This window comes from Haliotis rubra, unplaced genomic scaffold (assembly GCF_003918875.1).
Source record: "Haliotis rubra isolate DU_JTF1 unplaced genomic scaffold, ASM391887v1 Scf215, whole genome shotgun sequence".
Taxonomy (NCBI): domain Eukaryota; kingdom Metazoa; phylum Mollusca; class Gastropoda; order Lepetellida; family Haliotidae; genus Haliotis; species Haliotis rubra.
The window spans coordinates 255,387-276,420 of NW_025766170.1; the positions used below are offsets into that span (position 1 = coordinate 255,387).

Below are 21,034 nucleotides of genomic sequence, written 5' to 3' on the forward strand. Positions count from 1 at the left end.
ATCTGGAAGCACACCAAAGAAACACTCATTAAGTTACATTTCTATTTATTTTCTCTTTCAGTTAGCCACATTTGATTTTGAAGATGACAAGGTATGTACAATGAAACAACGTGGGATGACATCTTAGTATGTACAAGACAGAGAAGTCAACTAAGTTCACATTAAATACATTTAAAAAAGAAGACAAAGTCATCAATATCCCCCCGCAATGGCAAAATACTCTTCATGATTATGTCTATGAGTTATGATTATGTAAAATATTTAGGTGTGTATATAGAAAAGTGAAAGGAGAGTATTGAAAGGTTTTTAAAGTTTTGCTCCAGAAAGGAGCGCCATCACTAATTTCAGTCTAAGTCAAACTTGTTGCCATGGAAACACCAAAAATATTTTATTCAGAATTCCAAAACTACCAAAAGGCACAAGTACACCACCAGACCAATCTATGTGCCAACTTTGGTGAAGAAATAGTGAACGGTTTTAGAGTTCTGCTCCGGAAGAGAGCACTACCACTAATTTCAGTCTAAGTCGAACTTGTTGCCATTGAAACGCCAAAAATATTTTATTCAGAATTCCAAAACTACCAAAAAGCACAAGTACACCACCAGATCTATCCATGTGCCAAGTCTGGTGAAGAAATATTGAACGGTTGTAGAGTTCTCCTCCGGAAAGTAAAATGTGCACGGACAGACGGACACACGGACAGAGTCCATTTTAATACCCCCCGCAAAACGCGTTGCAGGGGATAATAAAACATAACAAACAAAGGGAGTACCTAAAACCATGAAACAAAACATATGAAAATATTATACAAATTTAAACATAATTTCCATGTATTCTTTTTCTCCAATCAAAACACACAAATGAAGAAGATGAAATTTATCCCGGACAGTGAGTTAGTGATTCTATTCTCATGGTTCCATAGTGACTCATAGTTGACTTCTCTGTTGATTTATGAGGATCAATTTAACAGTATCAGTTCATGAGCACTTCAATCTGTACAAGTCTAGAGTTGGTATCCCCCGGCAACCGGTATGGCAGCATCCCAGCAAACATGATCAGTGCTCTTGCTTGACTCCTCAAGTAGTTCAAATACTGAAAATAGAAAGAAACACTTAATTTCTAATATAAAGCAATTTTATTTATATCAGCAAAAATACCAGTCATGAATTGGAAACTCTTCATTTCTATTATGGAAAGCATCAGTCTCATATATATACAGTTGAAATTGAGGAATGAAAATCTTTCACATACAGTATGATAGCCTTCATCCATATACACTTATAGGAAGGGGGTTATTTTACTGACCGTGTCTTTTCCTCCATCATCCAGTCGTCCTCTCTGTCCTGGTGTTGGACTTTGGATACCAGCATTTCTGAAATAGAGGAAAAATTACCTTCATAATTTGTTGTACCAATAATCCTGGGTTGTCTTTATTGAATATGATCAGTCATGCACAAGCCCACAAAAAGTAACTCATATTCCAATACTGTAAGAAAGTACCATGTGAATCAACAAGGTACCATCTTAAGCCGCTTTTACATGCACACATTTACTTACAGGAGTATATTTGCTTATGTATGTCAGAGCTCCAGATAAGGATTTAGCTCATGTGGGTACTGTACCCACTGTATGTTTTTGGAGTGGGTATTATGAATGTTGAGTGGGTATTTCATTTTCCGTTACCCACTGCTTTCAAATATGTGCATTACTTAAATATAATGGAAATGATTTCATAAAAAATCACTCATCCTATACTGACAGTACAACACTTGTCTTATACTAACAGTACAACTTGATAGCAATCGATGTCTTTTTCATTACGCAAGCAATTTTTATAAATATATTTCATACACATTTGTTTTAAACCTTTTCTGTATCTAACAATTATTTTTCAATGCATAATTGGAAATTTTATATGCGTATTTTACCCCGATACACAGCTTATCTGGGCCTCTGAGTAAGTAAATTTACCTATGGTAAGTAAATTGACCATGTAAACGTCACAAAACAAATTTACTCACATAAGTATTCATACTCCAAGAGTAAATTTACACCTGCTCTGGAGGTAAAGTAAATGTATATTTACTCTTGGAGTATTTTACTCCAGGAGCAAATTGACACTTGTAAATGACCCTTTAGTCAAATATTTTCTTGCTTTTTGACAAGGTGCTCATGTAATTTGATGCATTTCTCAAAGCAAGACTTGTTTTATTATGATGCAGAAGCTGTTTATTGATCCGACTGTCTCGACTATAAGCCTTGTTTGAAGCAAGTGATGTGAGAGTAGGAATCTGATATTGATCAACAGGTGGACTGACAAAAGGACAACTTGTAACAGCTACTGCTGCTGCTTCAAGCCACATCATTCCAGCCGTGTCCTGACATGACAGCTGCAGATTTATACTTCTAACACTGTTTATTGATTCAGTTTTACACCACTTTTAGCAATGTTCCAGCAATATTACGGAGGGGAACACCAGAAATGGGCTTCACACACTGTACCCATGTGGGGATTCAAACCCAGGTTTTCGGCGACTATTGCATTGTCTTCGCAACCGTCATTTATATGGGAACGGAACCCGTGTCTTCGGCTTGGAGAGATATGATTACAATGCTTCTAAGATGACATGATTACAATGCTCCTATGCTACTAAGATAATGAGCAAATTGAGGACCCCAAATGTGATGCTACCCCATATATCACAATATGGCTGCAAACCATATCGATCAACAGATTAAGGAGTGATTCAGTATGGCTTTATGCCACTTTTTTGTAATATTCCAACAATAAAACTGTTGGGTACACCAGAAATGGGCTTCACACACTTGACCCATGTAGGGAATGGAACCTGGGTCTTTGGTTAGACAGGCAAATGTTTTACCTGCAAGGCTACCCCACCGCCCCAGCAGATTGAGGACATTGTGCAGGTGGTTTTCCTTACCTGAGGTTCTTGTACTTGTTGTGGAGGATGTTCATCACAGCCAGGAGGATGTCTGGCAAACACCGTCGCACCTACAACATGAGTGAGTGAGTGAGTTAAAATATAAAGTCACCTTGGCAATATTCCAGCCATATAGTGATGACATGAGTGAGTGAGTTTTACTCCACTTTTAGCAACATTAGAGCAATATCACGGCTGGGGACACCAGAAATGGGCTTCACACAGTGTACCCATGTGGGGAATCGAACCCGGGTTTTCCGGCATGACGAGCGGACACATTAACCATTATGCTACCCCATCACACCACCTAAAAGATGAATGCCTTAGATGGTTGGCTTTCCTGATTATTGTGCTGACAAACCTTGAAAGGCAGCAGGGCAAATATGCTTTTTTAAAATGGGGAACATAAAGTTGTTGTCAGCTGGTATGTCCTAGAATACAGAGTGATGTACCCTGTATGTGAGCTTTTGTACCGTCTGAGCAAGCCAGTGTGGCCTGCGTGCAAGCTAATATTCTCTGTGCAATGATGTACCCTGCATGAGCTGATGTATGCCAGCTGATGAAACTTGACAACAAATAATGTCATGATTTGAAGCATATGTAGAATAGCATCAAGATACACCCTTACCTCATCTGTGAAGTGACGGAAAGAGTTGACCCTGTGTTCTACTTCCTCCGCAGTCAGTGGAAGCAACTTGAGCTGTTTCACAACCTGTAACAACATACAAACACGGTGGTAATCTTGGCAGCTTGATCCCTGAGAGTTGCTAGGACGTAAGTCCTGTTCCACAATGAAGCACACCTGACACATGTAGTCTCTTAGGCAAATGAGTTTGTTCATAAATCGCCTCTGGTCACCCAGCAGTGAATGGGTACCCGGTGGATAAGTCATATGACTGTTAACCTTCTTGTGCCTCACAGGCAGCTTGGGTTAACCAGGTTAACAAGAATAACATTGTGCGCTTCTTTCAGCATGCACAAGTGTGTGGAAACAGGCGCTTTATAAAAAGCCATTATCATGTATCACAATCTCTGGAAACCTCAAGCAAGTATCTACAACACCTTCATAGGCGGATCCAGAGGGGGGGGTGCAGGGCTGCGCACCCCACCTTTTGTGCTGAAAGTTTGTTAAATGACCATTGAAACTCGGGTGAAAATGAAGTGTGCACACCTCCTTTTCTCAATAGTGTGCACCCCCCTTTCTAAAAAAGCTGTATCCGCCCCTGACCTTCATCAGTAGGCAATTTGGATGACAACATGCAACATTTTACTCCGATGATAAATGACATATGAATCCTTTTTCTAAGTTTCTGCAACAATGAACAAAGGCACATGTAAATGGGGGAAAGGGATAAACTGACCATTCCCTTTCGCCTAGGTTCACTGCAATCATTCTTACCTCTTAACCTTAGTCCATACTACCAATATTGAAGATAAGTCAATCACTTTAACCATGTTCTTTCACAGTGACTTTCACCTCTAAACCTTGGTCCATACTACCGACATTAAACATGAGCCAATCAATTTAACCGTGGTCTTTCACAGTGATTCTCACCTCTAAACCTTGGTATACTACCAACATTTAACATGAGCCAATCAATTTAACCATGGTCTTTCACAGTGATTCTCACCTCTAAACCTTGGTATACTACCAACATTTAACATGAGCCAATCAATTTAACCATGGTCTTTCACAGTGATTCTCACCTCTAAACCTTGGTATACTACCAACATTAACACAATCAATCAATTTAACCTTGGTCTTTCACAGTGATTCTCACCTCTAAACCTTGGTCCATACTACCGACATGGTACAGGTCGAAGAAGGTGATCAAGTCAAGCAGAAGGTAGAAGGTGTTGGATGTGGCCTGTGTGCCCTCATAACCAAGTGTCCTATACCTGCAATTATGGGGTCATTGATCATTTTTCAGCCGACAGATTTTAAAATGCTAACTCTGAAATGGGTTCTTTGATTTCTGTTAAATGAATACAAAAAATCTAGTAAAGCAGTGACAAACAGAGAAGTGAGTAAGTGAGTTTAGTTTTACGCCGAACTCGGCAGTATTCCAGCTATATGGCGGCAGTCTGTAAATAATCGAGTCTGGACCAGACAATCCAGTGATCAACAGCATAAGCATCGACACAGATAGCATTCAGACGTTGACCCGATGTTGGCAATGGTTTTGCCAACATTGCCAACGTTGGGCCATCATCCGAATGCCATCTGGGGATCTACACAAATGGGAACCGATTGAAATGTGTCAACCAAGCCAACGAGCCTGACCACCCAATCCCATCAGTCGCCTCTTACGACAAGCATGGGTTACTGAAGGCTCATTCTAACCCAGACCTTCATGGGTCGACTAACAAAGAAACATAATCAGGGCAAATCTACGAATCACACAGAAATACCATGTGTATTATGCGGATTATTTCGTTTTGTTGAACACCAAACTCAGCAATATTCCAGCTATATGGCAGCAGTCTATAAATAATTGAGTCTGGACTAGACAGTCCAGTGATCAATATCATGAGCATCGATCTATGAAATTTGGATACGGTGACATGCGTCAACCAAGTCAGCGAGTCTGACCAACCGATCCGGATCCCAATCATGTGGACAAGGGGTTGCCACTCTAGACAGTGGATTGCAGCATTTTAATTGTCTGGGTCACCCCAAACCAAAGATGTTATTGTGAAAGGTCAGATACAGGAATACAAATCTTGTTAGGAACCTCACTTTAAATCCCAGATATCAGATATTTCTTTTGCCAATAATATTGCTCACATTTACATTGTCACACAAAGCATGTCATCCAAAATTTGAAATTCTGGACAACTTAGACAGTATTAAAATGATAATTTTTAGTGTGCTCATCAGTATTGTTGGTGTGAAGCCCATATTTTATACTTATCCTGACTCCCATGCTTATTGCTTGTCTTCTTCTTGTTGCGAACATAGTGGAAAACACAAGTAGTCTAACCCAATTTTGGGAAAGTTCCTTCAATAAAAAAATCACTAATTAGTACTCATCCACTCATGTTACCTCCCTTCCACATAGTGGAAACATCTCTTGGATCTCCTAATTGAAGCCCTTCAATGTAAAATCACTCAACACCATGTGCCTCAGCTGAAAGGTGGCTTCACCCTCTCTCTCCTCCATATTTTTCGAGCCAAACACTTGAATTTCCAGGGAAATCCAAAGTGTTATGTGGGGAGGATGGGAGGGTTTACCTCATGAGTCAGGATAAGTATAAAATATCAATTTTACTATAAATATTACATATTTTTCCTTATCCTGACTCATGCTTATTGCTTGTAGAATCCGACGGAAAAGGAGGTGGGAATATATAATACTTTGGACTTTAATAATTAGTGATTTGAACTGTGATGATTGTAATAACCCTATGGGAACTTCATAAAGGCACTGAACTGATGAATTCCGGCTGCTAACTTATCAGCTGCCATATAAAGGTTATTACAATGTACTTATTATGATAAAAGTATATATAACATTAATACAATGCTTAAGACTAATAGACTTAAGCTTGTTAATATGACAGCATAAACACCTTAGAGTTTGTTAGCTAAAATACTTTTATGATATAAACATAGTACTGAGCTTAAGATATGATTAAACTTAAGCTAAATATATAATAGCAAAAACTCCTTAGAGTTTATTAGCTAATATACTTTTATGAAGTAAACATAGTACTAAGCTTAAGATATGAATAAAACTTAAGCTATATATATAACAGCAAAACTTCGTAGAGTTTGTTAGCTAATATATTTTATGATATGAGTATAGTACTGTGCTTAAGATATAATTAACTTAAGCTACCTAAATAGCCAAAAACACTCCGTAGAGTTTGTTAGCTAATACATTTTATAATGTAACCATAATGCTTAAGATATGATGAAACTTAAGCTAAATATATAATAGCAAAATACTCTTTAGAGTTTGTTAGCTAATATACTTATATGATATAAACATAGTACTGAGCTTAAGATATTGATAAACTTAAGCTACATATATAATAGCAAAAACTCCGTAGAGTTTGTTAGCTAATACATGTCATAATGTAACCATAATGCTTAAGATATGATGAAACTTAAGCTAAATATATAATAGCAAAAAACTCTTTAGAGTTTGTTAGCTAATATACTTATATGATATAAACATAGTACTGAGCTTAAGATATGAATAAACTTAAGCTACATATATAATAGCAAAAACTCTGTAGAGTTTGTTAGCTAATATATTTTTATGATATGAGTATAGTACTGTGCTTAAGATATAATTAACTTAAGCTACATATATAATAGCAAAAACTCTGTAGAGTTTGTTAGCTAATACATTTATAATGTAACCATAGTACTGAGCTTAAGATATGATTAACTTAAGCTTAATATATAATAACAAACTCCGTAGAGTTGTTAGCTTATATATTGTATACATGATATAATAATCATAGTACTGAGCTTAAGATAATAAAAGAACTTAAGCAAAATATATATAGCATGTAGCTATTTAGTACTGTTATAAGATAAGTAGAAATCTGTAAGATTGACTTATCTTCTCCGAGGAACTATCAACTGTTGTGCGCGGACCATGGGGCCGAATTGGTGGATACCTGAGACGCCTCGGTGGTGATATCTCTCAGATAGTGGTTGGCAAACACCATATCGGATCTCCAGAAATAACCTCCATTATGGTATTTTTCAATAGCACTTGCCGTAGAGCAAGTGTAGATGTTAGCTCTAATATCATGAGGATTAGAAGCTCTTGGAGGGTCGAGTCCTGCAGTCTCAGAGAGGCACATAGTATGACAGTTCTGATCCAAAAGGAGATAGTAGTACGTGACTTCAGTCTGCGTAGCTTGTTGATAGAGGAAATAAATCTCTTGAATTTTTTCCCTCCTGTTTGGCCTCGGTGGAGATATATTTTCAGTGCTCTTACTGGCCATCGTGATAGATTCATCGTGATCATGGGGTCCAAGTATATCATCAAAGCGTGTTCATAAACCTCACTTGTGAGGTGTTGGAGCACTATATTCAGATCCCAAGTTGGAGCGTGAAACTTCCGCTTTAATCCTCCAATCGAAAGCTCAGCAAGGAGAGTAACTGGGTTAAGGTTAACTTGACGCTCGTTCTCAGTTATGATAGAGCTATTGCTGCAAGATAGGTGGACAAGTTGAGCCTTTTAAAATCTTAGTCTGACGATAACATAATTATTCAGCCACTTGAGGATGAGTAGAATATCTAGCTGTAAATCCTTTCTTTGCAGCATAATTGTCAAACTGTGCCATTTGTCATCGTTATAAGTTGCCAGTTGAGTTACGCAGGGCAAGCTAGACTGCTTTGCCGCTCTGGCTGAATAACCTGTTATTCAGACACCTTGATACAATTCATACATTGAAGTTGGAATATTTCTGGCTTTCCGATGCGCTAGTTTGGTGTGCGGATGTATTAACAGATCTCGAAAGCACTCTGTAAGATGTAGTATTGGTTGTCCGATTTCTTGAATAAGAGTTTGAAACCACGTTCTTCGCTGGTCAGTAGGTCGACCACTCAAATTCAGATGGAGGCTCTGCGTTTGACTGATTTTGAGTAAACTTGTGAGATTAACGCTGGTGGCGGAAAAGCGTACGCGTTGAGTCCTTCCCACGATATGCTTAGTGCGTCTGTTGCCAATGCTAGTGGGTCTGGAACTGGCGATACGAATATTGTCAGTTGTTTGTTGAATCGAGTGGCAAATAGGTCTATTAATGGAGTTCCTATTTCCTTGATAATTTGAGTGAATATCTCTGTATGGAGCATTCATTCTGTCGGCGATGGTATGTGTGGCCGAGAGAGAGCGTCTGCTATCACATTCTTTGCTCCTGGAATGTGATGTATGTTGAGATTGTCGATCAAATCGAACAATTGAAAACATAGAGTCGATAGGTTCGGGGACCTGGTTGAGCTTAGTTTGTTCACATAAAAACGCCACTGTCGAATTGACTGTGTGAATCATCCACTGGGTATACTGTAGTAAGTTGCTCCAGTGCATTAAGGCGTTTATCACTGCTTACATCTCTGGCAGATTTATGTGTAATTTGCTCTCTTGATTGCTCATAGCCCTGATGCCGTCCTGTTGGCAAGATGGGCTCCCCAACCTTGTAGTGACACATCTACGTAGAGAAGTGTTATCGATTCCAGCTCTATTAACGAGACGCCTATTCAAACATTCGATCTCTTGGTCCACCATAGTAGATGAGGTTTGACCTGAACCGGTAAATTGAACGGTAGAGATTCGTCTAGATGCGAATTGATGATGACTTGTAACGCGAATGTAATTGTAGTCTGCCTCTGCCTGTCATGTCCTGAGCTGAAGTGCGAACCCCAACAGGCTCTGCCACTGTCGTGAGTGGTAGCGGAGATAGTAAGACTTGTGGAAATGACTGTTGGATCTTGATCCATGGTCCTCCGTACAATTATACGATTCTGCGCCGTTACAAATCAAAACCTAGAATTAGCAGATCTTGCGAAGGTTCTAGGTCCAACTTAAATAGGTTTACTAACCATCTAGTTGTAAGTTAGTAGCTTGATGATGAAATTCAACTGTAGTCTGAGACGCTATGGATTTGGATCCACTTGTATCCCGTCATCGAGGTAAACTCGCTGCGAAGTCCTTGACGATGTAGGTGCACAACCAGGAGTGACTGCCATCGTTGAACTTTATGTAAAAAATCGTCTGACTGCTGTGCCCTCGTCCTTACTTGACAGGGGAGGTCTCTAACCGCAAGAAGGCAGCCCAATCATGAAGGTTCAGATTAGCTGGACTGTAAGGAGGCTTGCTCGTTAACTGATATAGTGTTGTCAACCTATGTCTTGAACTGTGAACTATGATCGACCTCTGCGTAGGGCGTTGTCCATCTCGGTCCAATCAGAACAAGGCATTTTGATTCTGTAGAGTACCCGCGCTGTGATGTCACCGGTGTGGCAGGAAAAGGAACCTTGTATAATATAGTGCCGTCGTTGATATTAGAACAATTGTCGGTCTTCACCGTAGCTTCCCGAAGTTACCCGAGTGACCACGTGTTTCGAGGGTTAATGGTAACGCGAAAACTTACCGGGCGCGAAATACCTCGCTCTGTAATATTAATGCTGGGTAGTTTATTTCCTGGCTGTCGTGAAAGTAACTTCAGTCTTGAAGATAATTCCGACTTCCTTATATAAGGTTCAATAAAACTTGCAAGTTGTCAGCTTGTAGACTGTTAAAGCTGAACTTGTTCATATTTCTTCTCAGGAAATCGATGATTCGATTATGAGTTTTACATCGCTGTAACAAGCCTGCTGTTCAATTTCGTTATTGAATTGTCTGCAGATCTATGAAGGTCACGCATGTAGATAATCAGATCGTAGTCCGGGATTGCATACCTAGCAATCTATACGAAATGTTGATTCCTGTGAAGATCTCACGAAACGTCATTGATGCCCTTGATGTAGGTAGTCGGCTTGAAGATCCTTAATTAGGCTCTTCATCTGTTGATAAAATAATACAGCCACGCTTCTGTGTTGTAAATAGCCTGTGCAATTGTCTTCGCTGTAGTCTTGTAGACGGCATATGGCATACAGTTGATAGACAACTCATGCGATGTCTTGAACGGACTGACGAAAGTGGCTATATATGACGAAAGTGGCTAGTATATGGAGACCTTGAGGAGACTTCTCGGGCTTAACTGGACTTCGCGAAGATCTCGGCATCCCTTCTAGATCTTCTGGGTGAAGTAGACTTGAGCCACTTAGCCTTCGCGACCTTCGCGAAAGTATCGAGTCAGAGTCCGATCAATATATGAGCCCTTGCTTCGCGAACGACCTCTGTGTTCTACAGGGTGTGGGCTCAGCAAAGCGCTCCTCCTCCGCGATGTCCCTCGCAACTGGTGAGGCTCTAGCTCCTTTGCGGAGGCGGCCTGGGACTTCCTTAGCGAAGTGTCTAGAGTCCGATCAATATATGAGCGCTTGCTTCGCTTGAGAATGACCTCTGTGTTCTACAGGGTGTGGCTCGGCAAAGCGCTCCTCCCCGATGTCCCTCGCAACTGGGTGAGGCTCTAGCTCCTTCGCTGAGGCGCCTGGGACTTCCGCAGCGGGCGTTCGCCACGGTCTGCTGCCCTTCGCCGAGGGGAGGCGCTTTACAGCTCTGGGGACTCCACGCTGAAGTCAAGGCGGGCTCTGGGGCCCTGTATGACTTATTATGGGTTGGGCTCTGGGGCCCGTAGCTCTGGGGCCTCTGTAAACCGTATCGGTCCTCCATCAGTCTCATGATTTGGTTGACCAGGTCGTCTGGGATGGTCTGCGCTGGCGTTGAGGGTGTCCTCTGTGATAGTGACGGATCCTCAATTATAATCTCCGGCCAGCCGTAGGGCATCTCTGGTTGCATGTTGATCTGCGCTGAAGTGACGGTAGCCAATACTGGTCACTTCTTATGACGTACCTCTGGAATTATAATCGGAATGTCATCATCATATAAACATAATTCTGAATATCAGAAGTAAAGGTGGGTTTTTTTTTTAGTAGCCTTCGTGGATTTCCCTTTTGGCGAAGCTGTAGACCTGGGGGTTCGAGCTTACGTTGAGATCTATTACATGGAAGCTCATCTAGTCTTAGACTGTGATGAAGGAACGCCCTGGATGCAGGTCGCTTCTAGGATATAGCGGACTGCGTCCCACGCTTAACCCCCGAAGGTAACTCAGGATATATCTGACTCCGATCTATTAGCCATGACTGAAGATTGTTTCCGAGATCTATCTGCCATCCATCACAAGACGCAAAACAAATATTTATCAAAGGCAGAATTAGACAAATTAATACATAATTTACAGCGTGAAACAATAGAGCATGGAGATATGCAACTAGGGCATCTTAAATGCGGATCGGTAGCAGAGTAACGTAATTTACAAACAGTGCAGATTTTTATTAACGCAAACTGCTGAGCAAACACGGCGAACAGTGAATCAAGCAGCAGAAACACGAATAATTATCAATGCATGTTGAATAAGGATACTAGTTACACCTCTATAGATGAATATAAGAGGTAACAAACTAAATATAAATAAAGGATATTGCAGGGAGACACAGGCGCTCTCACGTCTTGCTCACTGGGCGAAGAAGGAGAGAGTGAGGCACATGGGTTGAGGTGGCGCCCTCGTTCCCGCGCTTGTGGAAGGGAGGTAACTCGTGGTGAGTACTAATTAGTGATTTTTTATTGAAGGGAACTTCAATTGGGAGATACACGTGTTCCACTATGTTCGCAAGAAGAAGAAGACAAGCAATAAGTATGAGTCAGGATAAGGAAAAATGACAAGTTTTTGTGTGTTCATCTGTATGGTTGGTTTGAAGCCCATATCTGGTGTCCCCTGTCCTGATATTGCTGGAATACTGCCCCCAATTAATATTGCTCAAAGCGGCATAAAACTAAAGTCATCCACTCAGTGTGCTTGTTGGTAATCTTGTATGTGGAAAAACTGACGAAAGTAGTCTTACCTTTCTACTCATTTTGGGAAATGTGCCAGAGAAAATATTAATTTAAAATAAATTTACGAAGCCTTACAGTGGACCACACCTTACCACTTGGTCCTGAATGACTGCAGCACACTATGGCTCCGCAATATAACCGGTTTACCGGTATTTACCGGTTCAGACATGAAAACGATACGTATTGCGACATGCTGATCGAAAACCGGTATTTTGACATGCATTCGGAAAACTTCGTAACACTCGGAAATCTTCGGATATTTCCGTTTTTTTAATTGTTCTTTTCCCTGTTTAATTAGTGCCAAATGTTACTTACATTTTTATTTTGTCATGATTAAAAGTTTTATTAAAGGTGAATCAATCATAGTGATTTTGTTGTGTTTTTGCTTTATAATCAAGCATTAACTCGATTATAAATAGTTTTTGTTAAAAAAATAATTCTTGCAATATATTGCAATACATATCGCAATATATGCTTCCGCATCGCAATATCGCAATATGAAAATTCTCTGCAATACCCACCCCTACAGCACACACTAACCTCTGAGCAATCCCAAGAGCCATGTTTTTCAGCCTGTCTCTGTTGGACTGTGGCGCCCCTGGCTGGGAGATCACCTGACTCAGCAGCTTGTTTAGCAAGGTCAGCGTCTTCTCATGGTTCTGGAAGACAAATAGGAATTTTTCGGTGTTTACAGAATGCATAAATATCCAGCCATTTACTGTCAGTTTATAAATAATCTAGTCTGACCTGACTAACGAGCCTGACCACCTGATCCCATTAGTCGCCTCTTACGACAAGCCTCTTCAAACGACAAGCATGTACTTGGTTACTGAAGAAAGTTCATTCAAAACCCACATCATCAAGTGTTTGCCACTGATATGGTAATGCCACGCTATATTTACTCATGAACAGGAAGTTTGAAAACCCAATGTAGGCTGTAATTGAAAACACTGGTGACCTTAAATAAAAAGAGGTCACCGAAATCTACTGGTGTCTGCGTAAAACCCCAATGGCGGCTGTCACCAAATTTGAAGAGTTTTAAAAGTGGTCAAAGTGTCGTGGTGACTTTGAAAATAAGGTCAAGGTCAGGCTGTCACCAAATTTGAAGACACTGGGTACAACAGTCCATGATAGCTAACAATATCAAAACGTTAACATGAAGAGGTGACAAATTAACTGGTGTGGACAAAGAGTGACAAAAGTGGACAAAGTGTCGTGGTGACTTTCAAGAAAAGGTCATGGTCAACCAAATAAACTGGTGTCTGCATAATCCCCTTATGTAGGCTGTCACCAAATTTAAATATATTGGATACAAAGTGCATGAGATATCACATTTACAAGAGTTTAAAAAGTGGTCAAACTGTCGTGGTGACCTTGAAAATAAGGTCAAGGTCACACAAATCGATTGGCATCTGCGTAATCCCCCAATGTAGGTTGGCACCAAATTTGAAGACATTGGGTACAAAAGTGCATGAGATATCGCGCTAAAAAGAATCGGGACATACAGATGTATGGACGTACGGACGGACGGACACCGCTGAATACATAGTCCCCCGTTCCGCGTTGCAGTTGGGGACAACTAAATCATGCTGAAAGAAACATACCTTTGCTAAATCAAACAACATCACAGCATCTTCAAAGAGTCCTTTTGATTCTGTATCCTTGGCAACCAGCTCTATTATCTTCTGTGTGTCTCTGTTGAACTTGTCAATAGCACCAGGCTAAAATCCAGTAATTGATAGCTTCATGTTTGCATACTGTTCACAAAATCATACACCATGACCTCAATGACATATAATCTTCCTTATCTGAGTTTAAACACCCATCATCGTACATAAACATCTTTTAAGTTTAAGGGAGACAACTCTTCCAGACTTGTCAGCTGCTGTTATTTGCATTTAAAGATGTAGCAAGGTACTTCTGTCATGGAAGTCTCTGGGACTGAAAACAAGACATGTCAGTGGATATAGCCAGCACTGAATATAGTTGATCTATTTTCTACTGATCAAAGCAACACTTACTTTCCTAGTGCCATCTCTTTCGAGTTTTCCCAGGAGCATTTCAAACTGGAAACAAAAAATTTATTGTTTGTTAAATGAACTTTTACACTTTGCATTGATGTATTAACTACAAGTTCAATTTAATAAAACTAGGGATGTAAGCTGTCTGCAGGGATGGAAATAACTTTAAATTGATAGTGTACTCCAGTACAGTGGAACATGTAAAGCCAATTGCCCTGATAATTTTTCCACGATTCCGACCGTTTTCTTGCTGATTTTTTAAATAAACAACATAATTTACATTGGAAAGTCAACTGGACACCGGTACAGTGTGATATACAAATTTGCTTGCCCAACAGAAAAAAACACTGGACTCGGACGTCGGGCAATGGGTTATTTCCACCCCTGCTGTCTGTATTCAGAACACTTTATCTTCCTCTGGTATGAATGTTTAAAATCAAAATGTCAACCATATTTCAAGTTGAAAATGGAAGGACAACAGCATGCTAGACTGTGCGTACATATATTTAAAACATATTCACAAAGTAACAGCACTTCTTCCAGTGATGATAAGGGCAGTTTCCGGCTGACACATTCTGTGATTTAAACAGGCCAAACCATGCATTTGCTCAGTTCTGTCAAAACTTCACGGGTGAAACTTCATTCATCAAGCTGAAGACTCAGGTTTGATTACCCACATGGGTGAAGCCCACTTCTGGTGCCCTCCGCCGTGATATTGTTGGAATATTGCTAACAGTGGCATAAAACTAAACTCACTCACACTATAATTTCACAATTTATAGGTCCGTCTCCTATTCTCGCGCGTCTCCTATTCACGCGGTAAACATGTTTTCTGCCGAAATCCCTGATGCGCGACACTTATAGTTTGGCATGAAATGCATGTGGACCCCGGTTTTTTGTAAAGATCTCTTCATCCAATGATCCAATCGATCTCAAACTGTGCAAGTGGATGTTTTGTCAGACAACCTAATCACATTGTAAATCACCGATTTTATGCATTTGTATTAAAGAATCTGTCTATGTAACTGTCAACAAAATCAACAGCAGAACGCAGAATGCTTGCAGAGGGAGGGAGCAAATGACCTGTAACAGCGGCAGTGTTGGGTCATAAAGGTCAATGCACGTGCAGTTCATGATAGTTACCTGTGCACTGCACAGTGATAGACCGTTTGGATCATTCACATTGACTACTTCTAGCTGTCATCATGAAAGCTTATTCAGATGATGCTAAGCGTTTAATTAGAAATGTGTTGAATTTTGTTAAAAAGAGAGCAAAGCGTAGCAAACCCGATTTATAAAGTGTCGGATTACATGAAGCGTACAACTTTTGCTCTTGGCATGAAAAGAACATCGTGCTAAAAATTGTCAAAAATAAACCAACAACCAATAAACAAAACCTTGTACAAAAGGTAGGCATCCAAAGTTAGATTCTTTTGACATCAGGGTCATCAGAGATGTCATTAGCCGCTATTTGCTGGAAATGAACACCTCTTCATACCTGTCGCGTGCATAGCTGACCTACATTGACGAACGTTGACCTTTATGACCCAACACTGCCGCTGTTACATGTCATTGGCTCCCTCCCTCTGCAAGCATTCTGCGTTCTGCTGTTGATTTTGTTGACAGTTACATAGACAGATTCTTTAATACAAATGCATAAAATCGGTGATTTACAATGTGATTAGGTTGTCTGACAAAACATCCACTTGCACAGTTTGAGATCGATTGGGTCATTGGATGAAGAGATATTTACAAAAAACCGGGTCCACATGCATTTCATGCCAAACTATAGCGGTTGTTTACATCACTGAATGGTAACTAGGAAGTGGCCCAAGTCTGTGAGTGATCAAAATCTTGCAATGTCACGAAAATTGGGGAGTTTATACCAACTTGGACACATAACCCTTTCATAACTTTAATTCCTCTTTATTCCGCGAGAATTGTAGAAGCCTCATTTTGTCAATGACGGATGGCAGTGTTTATCACTGGGGTCACGAGTGGTAATTCACCTGATGGATCTAGCAGCTGATAGATGCAGATGTTAGAGGAGAAGGCCCTTCATTTAAAAACAACGAGCATTCATACAATAAGAATTGTTTGTGTTACTTTTTCAACCGATACCGGTAAGTACCACGAGAATAGGAAACGCCTTCCTACTTTGGAACTGAGATGCCAATTGCAGAATGTGGCCAAGACAGAAGCTACCATAAACACCAATGTGCAAAAATTATGAAAATTGAAAGGCTCAGTGCCCTGCTGCAACACACTGTTCAAAAGACAGTGCCTGAGAAACCATTGTTCTCAGATACCACAGTTACCTCTCTTGTTTCGAGAACCAGCTCACTGACACAAGACATGAACAAGTTGTCATCACTGCTGGTACGTAAATCTCTGCAACATAAAACAAACACTGTTATTAAAAATAGGCCTCATCGTGCATAAATATATTCTTATTAGACTGAATACTTTGACTGATGATGTTACCATGGAAACATTTTAACTAAATTACATAGTGGAGTATCACAGGCATACAGGGATAAGCACCTGTTAAATAACAGATATGTTAAATTTTACCTAAGGAAGTAGAAGTACTGCAAGGCTTCCCGTGCATCAGTAGCTTCGAACTTGCGTGTGTACATCATGATGAGTCGAGCCAGATTCAGCCTCATCATCGGGGATGTGTCACTGGAGTGACTGGATACTGGAAACACAGATCACAAAACTCACCCGTCTCACTTTCTCAGTTTGATATACAGTCAGGCCGCGTTAGTCCGGACCCGATAATACGATTCCCGAGATATCTGAATGGTAGCTAGCTGTAACCAATCTTGTTTACTATGTAAACTCATTAACTGTTGCTTCATTAATCCGGTGTTTCACTCCCCGGATCTGGTCGTTAATTAGCGGTAACGGATTAGCTAATTACACTTGGTTTTGCTTCATTAATCCGGCGGTATATCCAAAAGGTTCGGATAATCCCCTTACCTCATGAGCACCATTGATTAGAGCTGATCTTCATCGGTAAACTTCAGTGGTAATTGATAAGTGAGGTGACACTTCTGAGTTGAACATGTCGTTAGTTTGTGATTTTAATCAATTAATAGGTCTCACTTGTGCAAACGCAACTGGCACCATCAAAACATGTATACGTTCTTATGATCTTGTCTCGGTATGTCAAAAGGAAGTAACTCTATTGTAGTGGTGTTCATAATGGTTTGTTCAGTAGTCCGTACGTTTCACTATCCGAACGTTTTTGATGAAAAACGAAAGTGTCCGGATTAACGCGGCCTGACTGTAATATTATTACAAATTGTTCCATTATTGAATTATACCTCATCAAATCAAACCTTTCACTCAGTCTCATCTTCACACAGAGGTGGATAAAAATATATATGTCTAAAGACATTGCACCTCCTGTTTCAAGTAGAGTAAATTCTCATTCTTTTAGCTCAAAAACATTATTTGAAAAGCATTAAATTAATCATATAAATTTAACAGTCAAATTAAATAGGTTTTAAAAAAGTCTGCAATTGCAACATCAGCAAAAACCCTCTGACCTGAAAGCATCTTATGTCTCCAATTGGCCAGCAGTGCAAGGAGCCTACATCTACACACAATGTAAGCTTCAACATATATAACTGCTAATCCCTACTCACACAGCTGTGCCTGACAGTTCACTGGCAGTGCTAGGAGCTTCAGCTCATACAGGACAAGTGCCACATGAACAGCATGACATCGCAGCCTCTCAATCCGGGACAGGAACTCAATGGCAGCTTCAAACTGTGCTGTCAAACACAGCACTTGGAAGTACAGAAATGGTTGACTGTAGCCGTTAAAGTGACTCTCACCTGAAGAACAGAGGAAACATAAAGCAATGATGGTTCAAAGGGAGTGTGAGTGAGTTAGGTTTCAGTAATATTATGGCAGGGGGCACGAGAAATAGGTTTCACACATTGTGCACAGGTGGGGAATCAACCCAGGCCTTCTGCATGACGAGTAAACGCTTTAACCGCTTGGCTACGCCACCCTTAATGGTTCACATACTTTGATGACTGAGATCACAATTCAATGTAGTTAGGACTCTGACCGTTTGAGTAAAGATGGGCTCAAGTCATTTCTCAAAGACAGTATTATCGGAACAAGGGAGGCAACTCTGATATTCACTATTCGACATGCTTGTTGTTGATGGGGAAGAGAGACACTTTCAAGAGCCCAAGGTATAAAGTCTTATTTCTCGAGTTGTAACTGTGGCAGTGTTGTATACATATATCTGTATTTTACATATTTGTATATATTTAATGTTGTAATGAAATAACATTAACTTTTACTGTGATGTACAGAATAAAATAAACTTGCTTTCTACTTAGCTCCTGGTTGACTTTTCTTAAATTCAACTTTGCTATTACTTAACTGCCTTTGGGTAGCTGTGGGGTAAGATTTTATAGCTTGGGTTACTCCTTTGTTAAAGACAGCTTATACCTGATTGGCCTTGTTTAAAATACAAATGCTCAACACTTCACCAGCACAGCACACAAGCCACTGTACACCGAGACTGACCAGGTGTTCTTACAGATGGAGTTAGGATAATCAACTGGTGCAGTCATTCCACACCCAAGTATAATCCACAGGGTACAGTGGTAACTCTTTGTGTCTGTTTACAAAAACTAGTCTTGATGCATATCATACGTATACATAGTCAGAGATGTTTATACCACAATACTTGAATGCATTTGATAAATGTAATTGTTAATTACTTTATACCACTTCATCCATTTGATTAAATGTGTGAATATATATGAATATAAATATGAATTGTGATTGTGATGTACCCTTTTATACGCATGTGTGTGTATATGGGTAAGAGTTTCGCCCGTAACCCCCGCTTGCAATGTATTCTTTTTATTATGAATATTTTGAGGTTTTAGGGTTAGGTTTACAGTTTTAGGATGATGGTTAGGGTATGGGTTAGTGTTAAGTTTTTTTTTATAAAAACCATTTGTTCTTAGGCATAGAATGATAACAAAACAAAAAAAACGAGGGTTACAGGTGGAAATCTTTTCCTCTATCACAACCTGTGTGTCATTCCTGAACACCACTGGTTACATAAAGTAATATCGATCTGAACATTTCAACATCAAAATCATCAGCTGGTGTTAGGGTTAGGGTTAGGTCACCAGAGGTCTTCATATTAGTCATATGGAAAGCAACTAGCCAGACTATATGCAGTAATAATGTTTGACAATTGCAAAGAATGTCAGATTCAGTTAATTACAATCGCTCACTCAAAGGAAATAATTATCAATAGAGATAAGATTACCATAATCTTTATACAATAGTGTCTGCAACTTCTGCAAAGTAAACTGCTCCTGCCCAGTCTCATCTGGTTCAAACTGGATCTGACACAACTTGAGCCACAGGTAGTCATCTATCTTGTCTGAGATCTCTGCATGATCTTCACTGAAGTCACACTGTCCTACCACACAGTACACTGCCCTGAAAACCAACCAGATGACACAATGTACATTCATGTCGTTGTGGATTTTGTTGTCCAGAAAATAAAAGTGATGAAGAAATGGGCATCCACTGATTTGTATCACAAAGTTTGAGTTAAAGGTGTCAATCCCTACCCTGTAGGTTCAGGTGACAAAGAGGTGCACTCAGTTGGGGGTAACAAAGAGAAGATCATTTATTATTGGGGCGATGCTTGCAGAACTTTATAATTTCAGAACAATAAATGAAACTCCCAAAACTTTCAAATTTTTTATGACAAAGGTCACAGGACTTTCCTCCTTCATTTCATTCTTTAACACTGCCAGATAGCAACATTACCCCAGTATTTATCAATTGTTACACCCATAAACACACAGCAAATAGAGTTTCTGGATTAAGTATTTCTCATCTGACCAAAACTTATGAATACCACACATATGGGTTCGACCAAAGAGTGAGAGTGAGTGAGTTTAGTTTTACGTCGCTTTTAGCAATATTCCAGCAATATCACATTGATATCCAGCAATATCAATGTGTGAAGATATGGGCTTCACACATTGTACCCATGTGGGGAATCGAACCTGGGCCTTCGGTATGACAAGCGAACACTTTAACCACTAGGCTACCCCACCGCCCCCGGTTTGACCAAAGAGGCAACTTTTACCGATGCATCATTTCAAGCTTTTTTCAAATAGCAAGCATGACAGAACTGAAATGCTCCAGCTCCCTTGGAAGAATACAACCATCCTTGCCATCATGCACTTAATACTGACACTCTGTCCATCCGGCACCAGTCTACTGTCATGTTCTCACCTTTTGTATGAGTCTGTGCTGTTCTTTACAATACGTCGATACTGCAGCTTGATTTTAGTGTCACTGCCGGGACTCAATCTGTGAAAATATGAACAGAATAACTTCCGTTTTTGTCTCGACATTTGAAATTGCCAGTCAGTAAACAAACAGGAAAACAGGTACAAGTAAGAGAGCCTAGCTTCAACGACTGAAACATTCAAAATTGAAAGGATGAGGAAGTGCCCAACTAATTATTGCCTAAAAATATAAG

General features: G+C 40.0%; 1 protein-coding gene across 3 annotated transcripts in view; it reads right to left on the minus strand.

Moving 5' to 3' along the window:
• Positions 1-746: 746 nt before the first annotated feature.
• The window catches only part of LOC124276891 (nuclear pore complex protein Nup93-like), a 33,480-nt gene continuing 13,192 nt past the window's right edge, over positions 747-21,034 (minus strand). For all 3 annotated transcript variants that reach the window (XM_046712558.1, XM_046712559.1, XM_046712557.1), the window contains exons 12-24: positions 20,785-20,862; positions 19,799-19,974; positions 18,138-18,329; positions 17,056-17,182; positions 16,800-16,872; positions 14,482-14,526; positions 14,065-14,181; positions 13,001-13,119; positions 4,724-4,841; positions 3,571-3,654; positions 2,943-3,013; positions 1,306-1,372; positions 747-1,092 (exon numbers count right to left, since the gene is read on the minus strand). In XM_046712558.1, the coding sequence (XP_046568514.1) occupies positions 973-1,092; positions 1,306-1,372; positions 2,943-3,013; positions 3,571-3,654; positions 4,724-4,841; positions 13,001-13,119; positions 14,065-14,181; positions 14,482-14,526; positions 16,800-16,872; positions 17,056-17,182; positions 18,138-18,329; positions 19,799-19,974; positions 20,785-20,862 (1,387 nt within the window). In that variant the 3' untranslated portion in view covers positions 747-972. The remainder of the gene's footprint in view (positions 1,093-1,305; positions 1,373-2,942; positions 3,014-3,570; positions 3,655-4,723; positions 4,842-13,000; positions 13,120-14,064; positions 14,182-14,481; positions 14,527-16,799; positions 16,873-17,055; positions 17,183-18,137; positions 18,330-19,798; positions 19,975-20,784; positions 20,863-21,034) is intronic.